At 36.3% G+C, this 18162-nt stretch overlaps 1 protein-coding gene across 6 annotated transcripts in view; it reads right to left on the bottom strand.

The window, feature by feature from the left end:
- Nucleotides 1-5871: 5871 nt before the first annotated feature.
- SLC4A4 (solute carrier family 4 member 4) overlaps nucleotides 5872-18162 on the bottom strand; it is a 362219-nt gene continuing 349928 nt past the window's right edge. For 5 of the 6 annotated variants that reach the window (XM_070372496.1, XM_070372497.1, XM_070372498.1 and 2 more), the window contains 4 exons: nucleotides 17673-17834; nucleotides 13634-13730; nucleotides 11028-11107; nucleotides 5872-10334 (listed from right to left, as the gene is read on the bottom strand). In XM_070372496.1, coding sequence (XP_070228597.1) covers nucleotides 11064-11107; nucleotides 13634-13730; nucleotides 17673-17834 — 303 coding nt within the window. In that variant the 3' untranslated portion in view covers nucleotides 5872-10334; nucleotides 11028-11063. The remainder of the gene's footprint in view (nucleotides 10335-11027; nucleotides 11108-13633; nucleotides 13731-17672; nucleotides 17835-18162) is intronic. The other variant, XM_005897056.3, reaches the window with a different exon arrangement.

Genomic DNA, 18162 nt, shown 5'->3' with positions numbered 1-18162 from the left:
AGGAAAGAAAGACCCCAACCACAACCTGGCCCCAGAAGATACTGATCAGATTCCCATTAGACGGTGGTTGATCTAAATGTGGGGAGTCGTTCAGATATATCCAAAGAGTCACAGGGGGTCTGCTGGGCAGAGCTGCCTTTCTCAAATATGAAGGTAGAGTCTAGCTAAGAGAGAGATCTTTATCTACTTGCTTTTATCATTTTGTTTTTTTCCCAATCTCTCCATTTATTTCTGCTGAAACAATTTTTTTTTTAATTGGAGCTGTCACACAGAAACTGTGTGTTTCTGCTGTACAGCAAAGTGAATCAGCCATACCTGTACATATATCCCCTTTTTTAGGATTTCCTTTCCATTGAGGTCGCCACAGAGCACTGAACAGAGTTCCCTGCCCTATACAGTAGGCTCTCATTACCTATTTTATACATAGTAGTGTATATATGTCAATCTCAATGTCCCAATTCATCTGACCCCACCCCCTTCCCACCATGGTATCCATCCATTTGTTCTCTATGTCTGTGTCGCTAGTTCTGCTTTGCAAGTAAGATCATCTATAAGAGTTGGACATGACTGAAGTGACTGAGCACATACCATTTTCCTAGCTTTGGTATGATGACTAAAAATATATTAGTTCTCTTGTGAATATGAATGCAACAACCAAGAGAATCACAGAGATGCCGGCCCTGACAGCATCTGGACACTAAACAAAAGCCAGAAGCTGCCTAATCCCAGACTGTTTAAGCCACAGTTAAAAGCTGCTACTTCTTCCAAACATACTGCTGATACTGTGTTCCCACACTTCTCTCCACCTTTTCTTCTTCACTCCTTCCCAACATTCCTTCAGTCTCCTTTTACATTATCAGGGGTGATCTCAGTGGTTCTCTCACATTTTTTGATGCTCCATGCTATTTCTATGGGCTGGTTCTGAATATTGAAACCAATAAATAGTGTTTCCTTTATTATGACTGTGGTAATATTCTATGTTAGCATGATGGCTCTGTTAGTATTCTAGTAGAACCAAGTAGTGGGGTATAATTCCAAATTCAATATAATTACACCTGAGCCACTCAAAGGAGAATGTCAAGTTCAAGTAAATTCTCTTTCCTTATATTCCATCAATAGTTCAAAATTTGTACATATTTGGAGTATTTACTGCTCATACAGCATTTCTAATTACTTTTTTAAAAATTTATTTACTTTTAATTGGAGGATAATTGCTTTAAAATACTGTGTTGGTTTCAGCCATAAGTATACATATGTCCCCTCCCTCTTGAACCTCCCTCCCACCTCCCACCCCATCCCACCCCTCTAGGTTAGCACAGAACACTGGGTTTGAGCTCCCTGAGTCATAGAGCGAATTCCCACTATTTATTTTGCATATGGTAATGTATATGTTTCAGTGCTACTCTCTCAATCCATCCCACCTTCTTCTTCCCCCACTGTGTCTACAAGTCTGTTCTCCATTTTTTATTTGGGAAGATAAACGTATGCCTTCTTTACCATATCCCTAATATCTTCCAGATTCTTACTCCTTCTAAGAATCTTGTGCATTCTCTTCCTTGATATCTGGTAACTTCTATTCCAATTTGGACTGCTTTCTTAATTTTTGGACCATGATTTTCTCATGCAACTTTTCTTTTCCCAGGATTTTGTAAATGCACCTTTTTTTTCAATGCTTTTATCTTACACTCATGAACTGTAGCTTACCAGGTTCCTCTGACCATGGGATTCTCCAGGCAAGAATACTAGGATGGGTAGCCATTCCCTTCTCCAGGGGATCTTCCTGACCCAGGGATTGAACCTGGGTCTCCTGCATTGCAAGAGTAATGAGAGCATATTGTATAGTGTAGGGAACTCTAGTCAGTGCTCTGTGGTGACCTAAAGGCAGGCAGATGCTTTATCATCTGAGCCACCAGGGAAGCCCCAAGTTTTCCAACATTCTAGTCATTTTAACCATTCCATGGAGTACTTTTTCTATGTGCTCTCCCAAAGCCCTCTGTCCTGCCTCATCTGTTACTCTGTGACTTGACTGTTCAATAAGGTTGGATCAGTTGCTTTCTGTGACCTTGACTGTCTCAGTTAAATTCCTCACAGCGAAGTACCTTTGTAAGTAATTTCCTAGAAGCAGTTGAACTGAAGATTAACTGTTTGGAATTTGGTTTCTAAATATTCTATTCTGCCTTACACTTGATTGATAGGCTGGTTGGGTCAAAAATCCTAGGTTTAAAGTTATTTTCCTTCAGAGTGTTTTAAAAGACATTGCACTAATGTCTTTGTTGTTTTTCAGTCCCTCAGTCATGTCGGATTCTTTGCAGCCCCATGGACGGCAGCACGCCAGGCTTTCCTGTCCTTCACCATCTCCCAGAGCTTGCTAAAGCTCATGTCCATTGAGTCAGTGATGCCATCCAACCATCTTATCCTCTGACATCCCCTTTTCCTCCTGCCTTCAATCTTTCCCAGCATCAGGGTCTTTTCCACTGAGTCAGCTCTTTGCACCAGGTGGCCGAAGTATTGGAGCTTCAGCTTCAGCATCAGTCCTTCCAATGAATATTCAGGGTTGATTTCCTTTAGGGTTGACTGGTTCGATCTCCTTGCAGTTCAAGGGACTCTGAAGAGTCTTTTCTAACAACACAGTTCAAAAGCATCAGTTCTTCGATGCTCAGCTTTCTTCATGGGCCAACTCTCACATCTATACATGACTACTGGAAAAACCATAGCTTTGACTTTCAATTTTTCAGTTGAAAAGATTGACTTCACCTTGGTTTTTATGTCTCTATATGTGGTCTCTTTTTCTAGAAAATTTTAAGATACTCTCTTTTTGTGTTCTGAAACTTTATTCTTGGTAATCTGAAATCCAACAGTGCTATGAATGTGTAATTTAAATTATTTGTTCAGAGTTGTTCAGATATGTATATGAACATGTGTAACAACCTTCATTTCTGAGACATTATATACTGTGACTCTATTTTTATTTTTGATTCTATTAATATACTTTGAGATATTTCATAAACTTTTTCTTTCTACTGTTATTTTGTTTTAGATTTGGAATGGAATTTTAAATTCCAAGTGTTTTCTTTCTTGATTGTTCTGTTTTAAATGATCCTGTTCAAATTTTGTACAGGTGTTCTTTCAAATGTAAAACAAATTAGGATTTTTCTGAAGTTACTTCCTAGTCTTTGAAATACTTGTTTTCATAGGATTGGTGGTTTCTATTAATCTCAGTCTTTCTTGGTAATGCCTATAGGATTTCTTCAAATATTTTGTAATTCTTATTGTTTATACTTATCTTCACATTTTAGAAAGAGAATATTTGACAGAGGGCTTTATGTCTTTATGTCTGTGGGTGAGTCTTGTTGACTCTCAGGCTATGCCTGTGTGTAAAGAAAGTACTCATTAATGTTAGATAAGGAGATCTTTTTAAATAGAAGTTTTGAAGTTTTCCTCAGGAAATTTGTTTTGTTATCTTAGAGACAAACCCTCTGATTTTTTTTTTTTTCCCCCCAACCTGAAGCTAAGAGCTTGGTATTAGGCTTATTAGCATGCAGAGGCAGGAAAGGATGTTTTATATATTCTAATATATATATCCTACATCTTGATCTAAGTTGTGGTTACATGTGTATAAAAATGTAAAGCTTCATTGAGTTGAATAATTTAGTGTACTTTGTGCTCCAACTCTATAAAGATGCTATAGAAATAATGAAATAAATTAGCACATAAGCCTTGTCCTCTCAAATAGCAACCTCCTCCCCAGCCAACGGGTTCCTCACTATGTCTGAGCAGTGACACCCTGTCCCATGAACCTTTAACCTCTTCCCTATCCTGTGACCCCTTCTGCCTTCACTGCTGACTCCTCTGCCTAAGGCCATCTTCCCATCACTGTCCACCTGATCCTCCACTCAGCCATCTCTTCCCAGAGAGGCCTTCCCTGTTCATCCAACCTCCATTAATTTCATTTTACTCTTGTATTACCCCATCTTCTTTATTCATGGTACTATTCATAATTCATAACTTGAGTTATTTTTTATTTGTTGATTGTGTATCTCCCAGACCACACACTTCATTAGGGCACAAACTATTTTATTTGCTGCTTTGACCAAGTAGAGAATCTGGTATGCAGTGAATACATACATAGCAATTCTCGCCCTGCACCATTCTCTTCTATACCTCCCAGATTTGGGAGGCCTTCATCCATTTCTTAATTCCACTGATACCATTTGTCCAGCAAATATTTTCTCACCCAAACTGAACCACTGCCTTAGAAACCTTTCCTGACATTTTGGCCTCTTACTCTCAAAAGAAATTGATAACTTCCTCATATGGGCCTTCACTGTACCTGACACATATTTCTGTCATAGCACTTACAAGTTTTCATTTCACTACTTTGTCTACATGTCTCTCTTTCACACTTGACTGTAAGTTAATTGAAATTAGGAATCATATCTTATTTTTGTTTCTCCAACAACTACCCCATTCAACAACTGTAAATGAATGAATGAACAAAAATGGAACATAGTTAATATTTTTGGTGGCCCCAAATCATCATTTTGAATATTAGTTGCAATATATTTTTACCTTTAAACATATAATCAATAGATTTCAATCAATATAAAACCAATACATTTTACCTGTAAGACCTGTTGTGGTGTCCTTGCCTGTGTAATAAATAGCCTGATTCTTGACTTCTTGAGTATGTTTTATACCGTTTTTGTGTCATCTCTCTTCCTACCAAGACTAAGTTATTGATTCTTACTAATTCAGCTTTCCTATGAGAAATCCATAGATTATTAAGGTACACAAATCCAAGCATTCTGAAAAAAGTAAGTGGAAACATTTGAATGAGGATTTGAGCTCTCCGCTCAGAACCGTGGTGCTCAGGCTGTGGTTGTAGATGTTGGTACGGATGGCTTGGTATGTCAGAGGCTTCTGTGTTTTAGTTCCCTATTCTCTGGTAGGTCAGGTAGCGTCATGAAGGGCTGCTGAAGTATGCATTTCCTTTTCATAACACGCTAAATATAACGTGAACCTAATTTCTTAACTCATTTAATGCATCATTGGTGGGCATGTTGTAAAACCAAATTCTCCCATATTATGATCTATTCTGTTTTCTGCTGCTGCTTCCAGTTCAGTGATATAATTTAAACCTCATCCCATGTCCAGTGTCACCACCACTATCAAGATGCTCAGAGCCACTGTCTTTATATTGTTTCCAGATGAAAAGACTGTTTTAACCAGTGTCCCAATCTCATGACCTTTTTTTAAAAATGTAACTGCTTATTGCTACCTATGGTTCTTCTTCATCCCTCCTATTTGTTCCCCTGACCATCCGCCCCCTACCCTGCTACCATTCTCTTATTATAAGTTAGGGCTGAATTGAAATTTCCTAGACAGTTGTAAATATTACAGGGAACCCTGGGGAGGATGTATTATGTATCTTCTATGGAGCACCATTCCAGGATTTTAATTTGAATAATTTTTAGTAAGTGCTTATGCTTAGCAGTTTTTCTGCTTTGATAATTGACTATATACATCAATATCACATATAGATTCATCTTCTATTTCACTAACTATATTAAAGAAGAATAACAATGTCACCTTTTCAATAAACCATTTCACTGCTCTTAGTGGACATACTTTTTCTTGCTTTGAGCCCTTGCATCATAGCCCTTCATTAAGACTTGAATAGATAATTCTTACAATTTCTTATTTTACGTAATTTAGACATCTATTTTATCCTCTTGCCTAGAGTAATGAAAGGCAATCAGAGGTCAGGAGTTTGAACTTACTCACCTTTGTATTTCCCACATCTTCCAAAGGAGGAAAATAACAGGCAGTTAATAATTATTTGAAAAGTTGAAGAGAAGCACTTCACACTCATAATGCATAAAGTTACTTTATTTTAAGTATACATTTAATTTTGAAAAATATAAATGCTAAAATATCTCATCTTCTTCATCTCTTAATTCCATAAAAGTCACAATAGAAAGCTTCATAAAACTGTAAAATACTATAATGTTATAGGAATTTTAGGTTTTATATTGGAAAAAAATTATTAGTAATATATTGAAATGTTTTCTGTTCTATATCATTTTGTTCCACCATGTTGATCTACTTCATTTAAAATAAAAAGATGCATCATTTCTCCAAAGTTAATAAAGACTTAAGAGAATAAAAATAAGAATATCTGAAAGTGCGTATTGATTCTGAAAAGTAATGTGTACGGATATGTACCAGCCATGAAAATGGCTAAAGAGAGGCAACTATTCATTCTTTTCACATTGTAGGATTGGGACAAAGTTACTTCTGGCTCTAAAAGTTTCACTGGATGACTTTAGCCCTGAGTTGCAATATTTGCTTAAGAACAGAATTCAGGATTTTTGTATGTACCCATAGAGCACAAAGAAATGAGCCAAAAAATAGAACATATCTAAATTTCTGGTCAAAAAGCAACTTGACTGGTTAGCATATATCACACAACTTCTTTATTTCAGGCTACAATGAAGCTCGATGAAATCATCATCTGAAAACTCCCAAGGCCCAAGCAAAATATCATTCAATTGTATTCGGCCACTTGGTGCCACTGGGCTTCATGCTCATACTGTGAAGAGTAGAAGTGAAATCTCATGGAATAAACAAGAACATCTTAAGTTCCTGTACCAAAATCATGAAGTGGTATGAAAAGGATTGAAGAAAGCTTTGTCCCATCCCTGCACAATGTCAACCTCTGTAATACAACTCAAACGGTTTTGTTTTTGTTTTTGAAAGATAGTCAGCAGTCAACACATTTCAAGTACTTAACACAGTTTTTAAAAAAAGAACCAAAAACTTGGAAGACAATCGTTCTCTGTTTTAAACACCAGTATATAGCTGATTAAAGATTTACTCTGTGTGTGTTGGTGCATGTGCATAGAATACATACAAACTGAACTTCTGATGGCAGACAATCGTTTCTCTTCTTTCCAGTCTTTGGTTGGGGGCTGACTAGAGAAGGCTTGTCTTCCTACTTCTCTGACTTCCTCCATCCCCCTACCCTACTCCACCACCTGACTAGAAAAAGAGGCAGGGACTGTACCCAGTACGGCACACAAAATAATTAGGATCCCAACTTGTTCATTATTTTACATAGTAGAGTGACTTTTATCCAGGAAAACAGTGTCTCCAAAACATCTTTCCAATGCAAGACCACAAGTCTTTATTCTATGATAAAGCAGATGCTCTCCTTCCAACACTGAGTCAGTACAACCACAGGACTTTTAACAACTCTGCATGTACCCTTAGTCCTTTACTTCTAACATAAATCTTTTACCTCTGTGTTTACATCAGGGAGAAACACTTGCGAAAACAAATTTACTATTGTATTCTGTGTGTCCAGTTTACATAAAAACAAAACCACCCCAAAATCTGCTTTAGTTCTTTGATAGTACATTCAATTACTGAAAGTATAAGTCACTCAGTTGTGTCCGACTCTTTGCAACCCCATGGACTATACAGTCCATGGAATTCTCCAGGCCAGAATACTGGGAGTGGGCAGCCATTCCCTTCTCCAGGCAGGGGATCTTTCAAACCCAGGGACTGAACCCAGGTCTCCCGCATTGCAGGTAGGTTCTTTACCATCTGAGCCACCAGGGAAGCCCACATTCAGTTAAAATACAGATAATCTGGTAGCTCTGTGTGGACCTCAGGGTTTGTTTGTTTAGTTGGTAACTACTTGTGCTCCTCTGAAAGTAAGTGCTTTTTAAAATACTTCCCTGGGTTCCAAAATATTGAAAAGATTTGATGCTATTCCTTTTAGCAAATACAAGGTGCTTCTCTGCATTCATGAGTATCAGCCTTCCGTCACAGAATGTGGGTGATTAACGAAGGTACAGGTAGTTTTATCTACTCAAAGGCTGAAATATTGAGTTAAGTTGCTTCAGGAGTTCTTTGAAAGGGACAGAAAGGGACGTGAATCCTCAGATACTTGATTCATGATCAGAAATATAAATTATTCTATCTAGAGTATAAAAGTGAACAAATGTGTCTTTAATTTAACAAGATCCTAGGTTCGGCTAATCTTAATATGCATGGCATTTAAACATTTTATCAATGCTCCCATTAGAAAGACAGAGAAAAGCTTCGTACAGTTTTAAATTAGGATAATGAAAAATAAGTAATATCATCATTTTAAGAACAGCTCTAAATACAAACATGATGCCAAAATTTGGCACGTGAGGTTTTAACAAATAATGTTTATTCTGCCACCTTCATTTTAATGAAAATATTGTAGGTCATTTATGTCTATTTTGTATAAAATTAAAAGTTTTAAGATTATCAGATACTATAAAAGTAACAGTTAATTTAGGACAATAAAATTTTTATAATCAAAATTTCAAAAGGACAGAATTATAATTTAATTAATATAAGAATGAGTGGGAGTCAATATGTACATATTATGAAACCAAAATAAGCGGTTTCATTCTGCTTCTAATACTCCTCCAACAACCTGTCTTAGTCAGGATACATCACAAATATGGTTTTGGGAATCCAAAATTATGGATTCACCATTTAAAATGCTATTTTTAATGCAGATTCATAATATATAATGCAGACTATTAAGATATTACATTTAGATAACATGCTAAATTTGGTTAAAGATCTAATTTTCATTTGTCTAATTTTCAATATGGTACTTTGAAATACACATATACACATATATAGACATATATATTCTAAATGCCCCAATCACAAAGAATAATTGCCTTTCAATCTTAAAGACAATGTGAGTATTATTAAAAATGTATACATATATAATAACTCTGAGATCTATCTGCATTCCCATAAACACTTTTTAAATGTGTAAATGGTCTATTATATAGTCTTATGGATTTTGTATTGTAAATAAGGGCTACTATGTTAGTGATAGTGACTGCTATCTGGGTAATAAAATATATTTACCCTCATTTGCATAATGGTAAATCTCTTGGACCTCTGATAGATTTTTCATAAGTGGTTTGGATTTTATAAAAACTGACACAAGAGACTAGTCACTTTGCCTTTTCCCTACCATCACTCTGTCTCTTTCTAACTTTGCACATATGTGCACCAGCCACACACAGAGTACATACACAAACACACAAATATTTTCAAAATGGAAAAAAGTCTAACAATACTGCATAGGACACTGACATGGTAATACAATCAGCATCTGTGCCTGGATACTATTATCAAAACATTAGTTATTCCCATTACAAAGGAGTGTCTCCCTCCTCCCCCAATCTCCTTCATAGAACAGTTAAATTTCTCTTAAAGAAAGGGAAAAATGGATGCTTAGAAACATGGTGTTTTTAGTCCAATCTAGCCCTCAGGCATACCCTAGAGATGGTGTGTGTGTGTGTGTGTGTGTATGTAAAAATCACATTATATACAATACAATTTTTACAGAAAGCCTGGCAGCTACAAATAAGAGGTAGAACTACTCAAAACTATGTTTCCTGCTGCAGGAAAAAATTCATTTTCTTTACAGTAATTAAAAAAAAGTTTAAAAAATTGACAAAAAATAAGTTGCAGGTTAGGCCCCATAATTTAAACAACAAAATCTAGGAAGAAAAATATTTTTCAATGTACTCAACAGATAAGTTCATTAAAGGGTTAAAAAAAGTTTGCATAGGAAAAAAGGGACATTCCAGCACTTGCTACAATGACGGCAATAGTTTCTCTAATGGGAATAAAGTACCTTTAGTTTTCCTTCTTTTGATAATTCTAAGATTAGGGTTTAAAAGCAAGAGCAAGTTAGAATAGCAGCACGTTTTCCAGTCCTGGAGAGCAATACAAGCGAGAAGGGACTGTCTGGAGGTCGTTTGTTCGACCAGACAGAAACATAAGCCAGTAAGCACAGCTCCAAAGCTAATGTTGGAAGTTCCTTCAATATTTTAATAAAAGGTGTTATAAAATCCTTAATACTTTTGCCCTCTGCTTAATAAAGGAAAATGACAGGGTCTGTGCATGTTTAGAGTGACAGAGGAATTTGGTTGTCAGAGGACATATCTGAAAGTATAGGAACAAAAAGGGATTCTTCAGATGTTTTTAAGGAATGGTGCACTATTGTCTGGATTTTACCTATGCAAGAGAGAAGCAGAGAGAGAGCTGTAGTGTTTGGCCAGTGACCAAAAACCAAAAGAAAACAAGAATTTAAAAATAATCAGACAAGAAACAAGAACATAAACAACAAAAACGGTCAGTTTTAAGAAAGACAAACAGGTTACAATGTAGTTTCTGTTCCCTTGCTCCTCCAGAAGTAATCATTGTCTTCAGGCTCAAGTTCTATTCTAATTTGAGGCACAACTTTTACTGGAGTTCTAGGACTAGAGGAAAAGAAAAAGGGGGGAAAAAAAAGGAAATAGTAAGTACAACAGAATTCCTTTACCATCTGTCAAATGTTTATGCGTTGTATAGAAGTCAAGTGGGTCCTTCTTTGTTCTCTTTAAATACTTATCTCCTCCTTCTGTATTAAAAACAAACACTTTAAAAATGGGACGAAGTTACCAAATAGGAGTTAAGAAATTCAAGTAAGAGTTTCATAAGCTCTCACACCTAGGTTGGAAAAAAAGCCAACAATAAGAAAGACCTACCAGGGAGGTGTCACTGTCAGAAGTTAAAGGACAAAAAGACTGACATGAAAAATACTCAGAGATTTCACGATTTTGAAAATCAAGGAGGATCTGAAATCTCTAGAGCTGTGTAAAAAGGAAGGAAACTACTGGAGAAGAGCCAGCAGGAAATGCCAGCTACCCTTAAATCAGAGATGACACTGGTATGATGCTGGACTTTAAAGATCCTGAAAGATTTCATTATGTTTAAGAGTAGGTGGAACAGGTCTCTTAGAATGTTTTCTACAAGTAAAGGCTTGGATGAGGTCTGATGTCTCGGTAATTTTTCTAAGATAAATTTGTAGGGAGGATGGAGAACAGGGTGTCCTGCCAATAACCTGCCACTGATTCCATGTGTGCAGGGCAATCACCCCACAGAACAACGTTAGATACTGAGCTGTCCTTTACCTTGGCATACCGAGTGACCGAAGGAAAGGAATTTTATCAGCATGATGTATGGCGTTCAAGGAATGTTGGTGATCTTTCTCCTAAAAAAAAAATTTAAATCATAAATAGTCATTGGTAAAGTATAACATAATAGAAGGAAAAATTTTTAAGTCTTTACAAAAAGGGATACATCTTTTAAAACTGGAAATAGTATGAAAGACAAGTTTACACGATTTAAATAAATGCTGTATCAAGAATCTAAGTAGTGTGATGAAGCCAAAATCACTCAGTTCCCTTTATTCTAGGTTTTCTGGGATGGGCCACTATTGTTTTCAGTGAGAGGACAAGCTAAATAATTTTTAGCGGATGATAACATCTACTGAATGCCTAAGTCTTTGCCCTTGGATTTCCTGCCATCTTTAGCATTCACAACTTTGTCCTGCTATTATTCATGGGGGTAAATAAAGATTTTGAGGAACTTGCTTCTACTGCAAATCCACAAAATCAATTTTGTTCTTTCATGGATTTATATGATACTAGAAAAGATTTTAGAATGATCATGGGTATTTTGCTTGAATAAATTTCTCATGTCATATCCACTACTTTCAAAATATCCTTTTAAAGGTTTTTGAGAAAATGAAGAACAATTAGCAATAAATAATCAATCTGCCATACACTTTTTCCAGGAGCCTCAAATTCTATCTGGTGATTTTTTTTTTTTTTTAAGTGTGAAGTAAAAGCGTCAGTCACTCAGTCATGCCCTACTCTTTGTTACCCCATGAACTGGGGCCCACCAGGCTCCTCTGTCCATTGAAATCTCCAGGCAAGAATCCTGGAGTGAGTAGCCACTCCCTTCTCCAGGGGATCTTCCTGACCAGGGATGAACCCAGGTCTTCTGCACTGTAGGCAGATTCTTTACCTTCTGAGCCACCATTCTGATTTTTTAAAAGTAGTTTTTAAATTGTACTTGGAAGAGGTGTGCCAGGTTATGATGCCAATAGAAGACTTCTACAGTCTCTTTTTGTTCTTTAATGCTCTGGAAATGAAAATGAAACCAAATAATGGTTTGAGGAGCTTGAACTTAAAAAAAATATTCAACTAAATGTTGCTGATAGGATCGAGAAGAAAGTAGTCTCAGTCACAGATTACAGATTGGACACCAAAGGTGAGACTGCGTTAATTCTCTTTTCTTTAAACCAGTGTGGGAGCCAGCTTCCAAGATGGCTCCCACTGCTGCCTACCTTCTGGTATTCATGTCCTTATATAATTCCTCCCAATATTGTACCAGGGTTGGTTTGTGTAACCCAGAGAATCTGCACAGGAGATGGTACATCACTCCTGAGACATAAAGATTGCAGCTTCTGTTCTGGTTTCTTCCTCTGTTATCACTGGCCACCATGACAGGGACAGCCCTAGCAGATATCCATGAGCGAAGGAACTATAAAATCTCCTGCCAACTGCTTGAGCCTGGAAGTGGATCCCCAATTCTGGTCAAGCCTTCAGACTTAGACCCAGTGAAGAGCTTGAGAGCTGCCACCTCAAGAGAGCCCTTGGGCCAGAATCACCCAAATCAGTGGCTCCTAAACATCAGGAACTACATGAGGTGATCCAGGTTTGTTGGTTTAAGCTGCTGAGCTTTGTGATAAACACCAAGAGATATTTAAAATACCCATTTTCCATAGATATTCATTCATTTCAAACTTTTCTTGGTAACTTCTTATTGAAGTTGAAATAGCACTGTCAAATAGAAATAAAAATGCTTCAACTGTCTTTTCTTGTAACAGATCAGGATACTCTGAAGTACACCTGGAGCTAAAAGAGTATGTTTCCTTCAAATGAAAACTCAAAATAGTTTGGAGGCAATTGGTCCTTGCTATTGAAAAAGCTTGAGATAGTCACTAATGTTATTACAAAAGTGTTCACCATTTTCAACTGGCCTGTTAACTCAATTACAAAAAAAAAAAAAAAAAATGACATGTCAAAAACCATTACACCTTTGCCACCAGGCTATTACCCCCGGAAAGACCAGTACAATTACAAAGATGATTTTGAAATAGCAGAAGGAGAATGAAGAAATTAGGAAGAAAATGCAAATATCTCATAGGCTATACCCAAAGATGGGTGGTAATATTTAATGATTGCCAATTTAATTGAAATAACATTTACGCCAAATTCTCAGTATTAACAATTGACTGACTCATTGATCTTTGAGAAACCCACGATGCAATCTCTCTTTTGAGCTGATTTGATCATTGGTGGAAACCTAAGGAAGACAAACAGTAACAGACAGTGATGTAGTACTAGAAGCTGCCATTCTACATACCAGCAGAAAAAAAGGAAATCAATTAAAAACATGGTTATGAGTTTAGCAATTCAAAGAAACTGGCGATAACTTGGATCAGAGAAAAGACAATCAAATAAAAACTTAAATGGTTATGGATAAAAGGAAAAGGTAAAGAATAAAGATCAAGGAATGTAAAAATGAAATTTCATAATAAGTATAAATCTGCACATAGAAAAAAAGAAAGAAAACAGGGGAAGTGAATGGAGATGACAGTCCTTAAGTTTTTTCTCTGTAAAGTGCAAATCATATTCCAGCCGGCATGCAAGAGGTTAGTTCTACTCACTGTCGGAAGGTTTGCTATCACTTAGGAAAGGTTGCTGTTCCATGATGTCCATTGGAATTTTAATACTTGGAACTTTTTCTGAGTATGGGCAGTCAGACTGTGAAAGAAATTTACAACAGTTTTATTTTATGCAGACCTCGCAGGATGGATTGAACCTATTACATTATCATTTACGCTGTACTAAGGAGAACAGCCTTAGATACAATCACTTCTCCTTTGCTGGCTTTTCAAGTTCTATGGCATCTTCCCATCACACTTACTTTCCTTTCTTCTAGGTTAAGGGAATTAAGTCAGTTAAAACTAGAACCACACAAATGGAGCTCACCACAAATGAAAACAATTGTAAAGTTTTCCATAAGCTGGATTCACAATCAAATATTTATGGGTTAATTGTATGTGTCTTTGAAACTAACAGTTAAGTGTGAAAGATTAAACTTAGGAGACTTCCTAAACTATATGTTCTTGAAATTTTGTTTCATTTATGCTTTCCAACACTACCCCCAGGAAAATGATGATTTATCTTTCCTTCCAAGACACGTAAGGATACTTTTTCTAATATTCACTCTCAAAGAGTCATCCATATAGACCTGAAAATAACCCTCCATCCTTTACTCTAATACTCTATCAAAACTATTTTGTACTTAAAGGTTCATCTTAATTAGCTTATTCCAAATATATTTCGAAATTTAGCAAAACGTGAGAAGATGAAGTCAAAAGGAAGGTGCCTATGATGGTCAGATAAGGAGAAAAGAATCATCACCAAAATAAAAAATCATGAAGCTTCTTAAAGAATGGACCACTTAAGCCAAAACTGTAACAGATTTCTATAGGATTAACACTTTACTGTTTTTCAGGATTCACTGAACCCATGGCTATGCCTGAACCCAAAAGATGGAATTTATCTCTTCACTGAAAGTACCAAGGAGATGACATTTAGTTGAAAGGGGAAAAATGGGAACTAGGGATGAAAGAAAATAAAAAACAAATCTTACCATAAAACTATTACACATATAGAAAATTCCTTTATGATAAATCTAAAGAGGATAATGAGCCTTAAATATTAAATTAAAATATTGAATTAAAATATTTCAAAAGACTAAAATATTGCACTGGAATTGAAAAAAATGAAAATGTTAAGAACGGGTTTTGGTGCAGTATTTCAAAGTTTCCCCAAATAATAGCATTTATAGATGAACAGATTGGCAGCTCACCCTTAATCATACATAGCCTAATGGGTGGGTTCAAAAATGACTGAGTGGCTCAAAAGGCAGGCAAGCCATAATTTTCACTACTTTTGCTCACAGATATTAGAGTTGGAATTCTCATACCCTTGTGTGGCTCCCTATATCCATGGATGCCAAACCACACAATGGCCAAGTGAACATTAGGAAAGCCACATTTCAAATGGAGAATCCCAAATAATGGGCTCAACACTCAGAACTTATGGCACAGATATACTCTGGCTGGATTCACTGTCTAGGATACATAATAAGCTTGTTTGTTTTTGTGGGGGCAAGGGGGCAGGGGAAAGAGGAGAAAGAGGAAAAGAAACATATCACACATTATCTTCAAGAAATCTGTTGGAAATATGGCTTGAAAATGATAAACATTATTAATAAAAGAATAGTGCTGCTTAAATAAAATGTGATTTGCTGAAAATCAAATCTAAGAATTAGAAGACCTTCTTAGGAGCTCATTTGATCTGACCTCTGACATTAGAGAGCACTAAATTTAAAACATTCTTAAAAGTAAATATTTTATTACTATTTTTTCCCTAAAATTCATTACAGAAGATGATTCCATAAAATTATTTCATACATTTGTAACGTGTAATGAATTTTAAGTTTGGTGTCCATGTACCTAAACTGAGGTACTGGTCTTGAAAATTCAAGATGAAATACTGCTTTAATTATCTCAGTATTTCAGGCAATCTTTTCTTTGCCTTGAGTAGCCTAGAAATTTATTTCAAAATTTGATTTCTATTCAATGTGTAAACGCATCTTTCTTGTTAACACTGCATCTTAATCTGTGCCGCAGTTTAAGCACATTCTCCCTTTTTCTGTCATCATTGGAAACAGAAAATCTATACACCTGTTCTCATTGAAGATGGATGATGACAGTCACAGAAGCTCCCTCAGACTCCTTCTCTCTTTAGCTAAATGCACCTCATGTATTTAGCCTTTTCTTATTGGATCGATTTATCTAAAATCCAAGTTCGTCTGTTGCCTTCCTTCACTGTACTCTTCCCAAGTTCTCCAAAAAGGATACAGTATCAGACAGCTTGACCAATCGAAAATAACCAGACAGGCCTGGACGAGAGCTTTGTTTTTGCCAATATGTGTATGCTTAGAAAAATGACTTAACATTTCTCAATCTAAAGTTCCTCATCCATAGAACAGGAACAAAAGTAAAGAGCTGTTTTGGCACTTAAGGACAAGGTATGCCCGATCCATCAAAATGATCAAGTACAGACCAGACAAGGAAAACTAACAAGACTCTCATGTCAGAAGGATACTGGGGATTCCATTAGAGTGGGGATACTGCATTGGGTAAAATCTAAAACAAATCTACAAATCTTCATGTAGAAGGTGTCATTTTGGCTGCCCTTTCAGAAAGCTATTGAGATAAGCTACTCGTGTGAGTGTGTGTTTGTGTGTGAAAGAAAAGCAAATCCCAGATTTTCTCCCAGTCCTGATTATAGACTTTAGTGAAACACCAAGATTTCTGTGAAATGTTTTCCTAAAAAGTGGACAATCATTTTATTTCTTAGCTTAGTCATACAATTGCAAGAAGATAACCTAAATTACAACACTGACTATTATAATTATGTAAAAAGATCCCCAAATGCCAATTTCCTTTCCATTTTATTGAAGGGTTACAGAAAAGCAATCCCAAATTATGCCTAAGTCCATATGACCCAGCAATCTCACTACTGGGAATATACCCTGAGAAAACTATGATTCAAAAAGACACATGCACCCCAATGTTCATTACTGCAGCACTATTTACAATAGCCAGGACATGGAAGCAACCTAAATGCCCACTGACAGACGAATGGATAAAGAAGACGTAGTACATATATAAAATGGAATATTACTAAGCCATAAAAAGAAACAAAGTTGGGTCATCTATAGAGACACGGATGGACCTATAGTCTGTATACAGAGTGAAGTCAGAGAGAAAAAAACAAATAGCATATCATACATTAATGCTTATGTGTGGAATCTAGAAAATGGTACAGATGAACCTACTCACAGGACAGGAATAGAGATGGAGAACATGTGGACACAGTGTGGCAAAGGGAGGGTGGGACAAATTGGGAGAGTAAGACTGATATATATACACTATCAACAAACAGCTAGTGTGAACCTGCTGTAGGGAATTCAGCTTGGTGCTCTCTGGTGACCTAGATGGATGGGATGGGAGGGAGGTCCAAGAGGGAGAAGATATACGTATCCATACAGCTGATTCACTTCACTGTCAGCAGAAACTAACACAACATTGTAAAGCAACTATACCCCAATAAATTTTTTAAAATTATGTCAAAGTCTAATGCAAGGATAAATAAAAAATAGCTGAGAAGCTTGTTTGAGAGCCCACTCAAATAGATACAGAGATCCCAGGATGGGAGGTCACCAGCATTTGTCCTCATCAGGCTTAAAATTATATAGAAAGGAGCTATTATCTCAAATTTAAATCCTGGATTATCAATAATAAACCCAATACATTTTATAGCTATCAAGCAAGCTTCCTTTTTTTAATCTAGGAGATCGGAGATTAAAGTTTTTTTAGATATGGTGGGCTTGATTGCCTAGAAGTCATTATATCATTAGTAGCATATTTGCAGTTACAGAAGATTTCAGAAAATATTTTTAAGAAACAAAGAAAGAAAATAAAGGGCAAACAAAGGTGAAAAGTAAAGCAGTAAACATTCTGAGAACTCAGACATTCATCACACAGAAGGATTAAAAAAATACAATTTTCACATTTGTTTAACCAACTTTGGAATTTTACTTCGGAATTTTAGAAAGCCCCTTACATCATCATTGTCACTGTCCAGACTTCCTTTCTTCTTTTTCTTTTTCTTCTCATCCTCCTTCTTTTTCTTGTCCTTTTCTGGAATGACATCATCAAGGAAGCTGAGGTCGTGCTGGGAGAAGAGGTAGTCCATGCCTTTTCTGACAGCTACAAGTGCCAAGATCTGGAAGGACAGATACAAAGGGTAGGAAAGAATGCATGTCAGAGAAGTCTGAGTGAGTATTAATACTGCTCTACCAAAATCAGTAGAAACGTTTTTGTACAAGGCTGAAGTATGACAGAACTTGTCTGGCTTGTATGGATTTATATTAAGTGGACCATAAACATTTTCTTCACAGGGAAAGTTGGTTTACAGAAGTCTTTGGCTCACTTCATTTTGTTCACTGTAATGTATGATCCCTCCATTTGGAATTTCTGTGTGAAAGCATTATTTTTTAAAGCATTTTCTTCCATGTCAGATTTCTAATAAAATAACTAAAGTTTCAAAGGAA

The sequence above is a fragment of the Bos mutus genome, chromosome 6 (assembly GCF_027580195.1).
Source record: "Bos mutus isolate GX-2022 chromosome 6, NWIPB_WYAK_1.1, whole genome shotgun sequence".
Taxonomy (NCBI): domain Eukaryota; kingdom Metazoa; phylum Chordata; class Mammalia; order Artiodactyla; family Bovidae; genus Bos; species Bos mutus.
The sequence above is the reverse complement of the archived record's forward strand: the minus strand, read 5'-3'. Positions and strand labels throughout refer to the sequence as shown.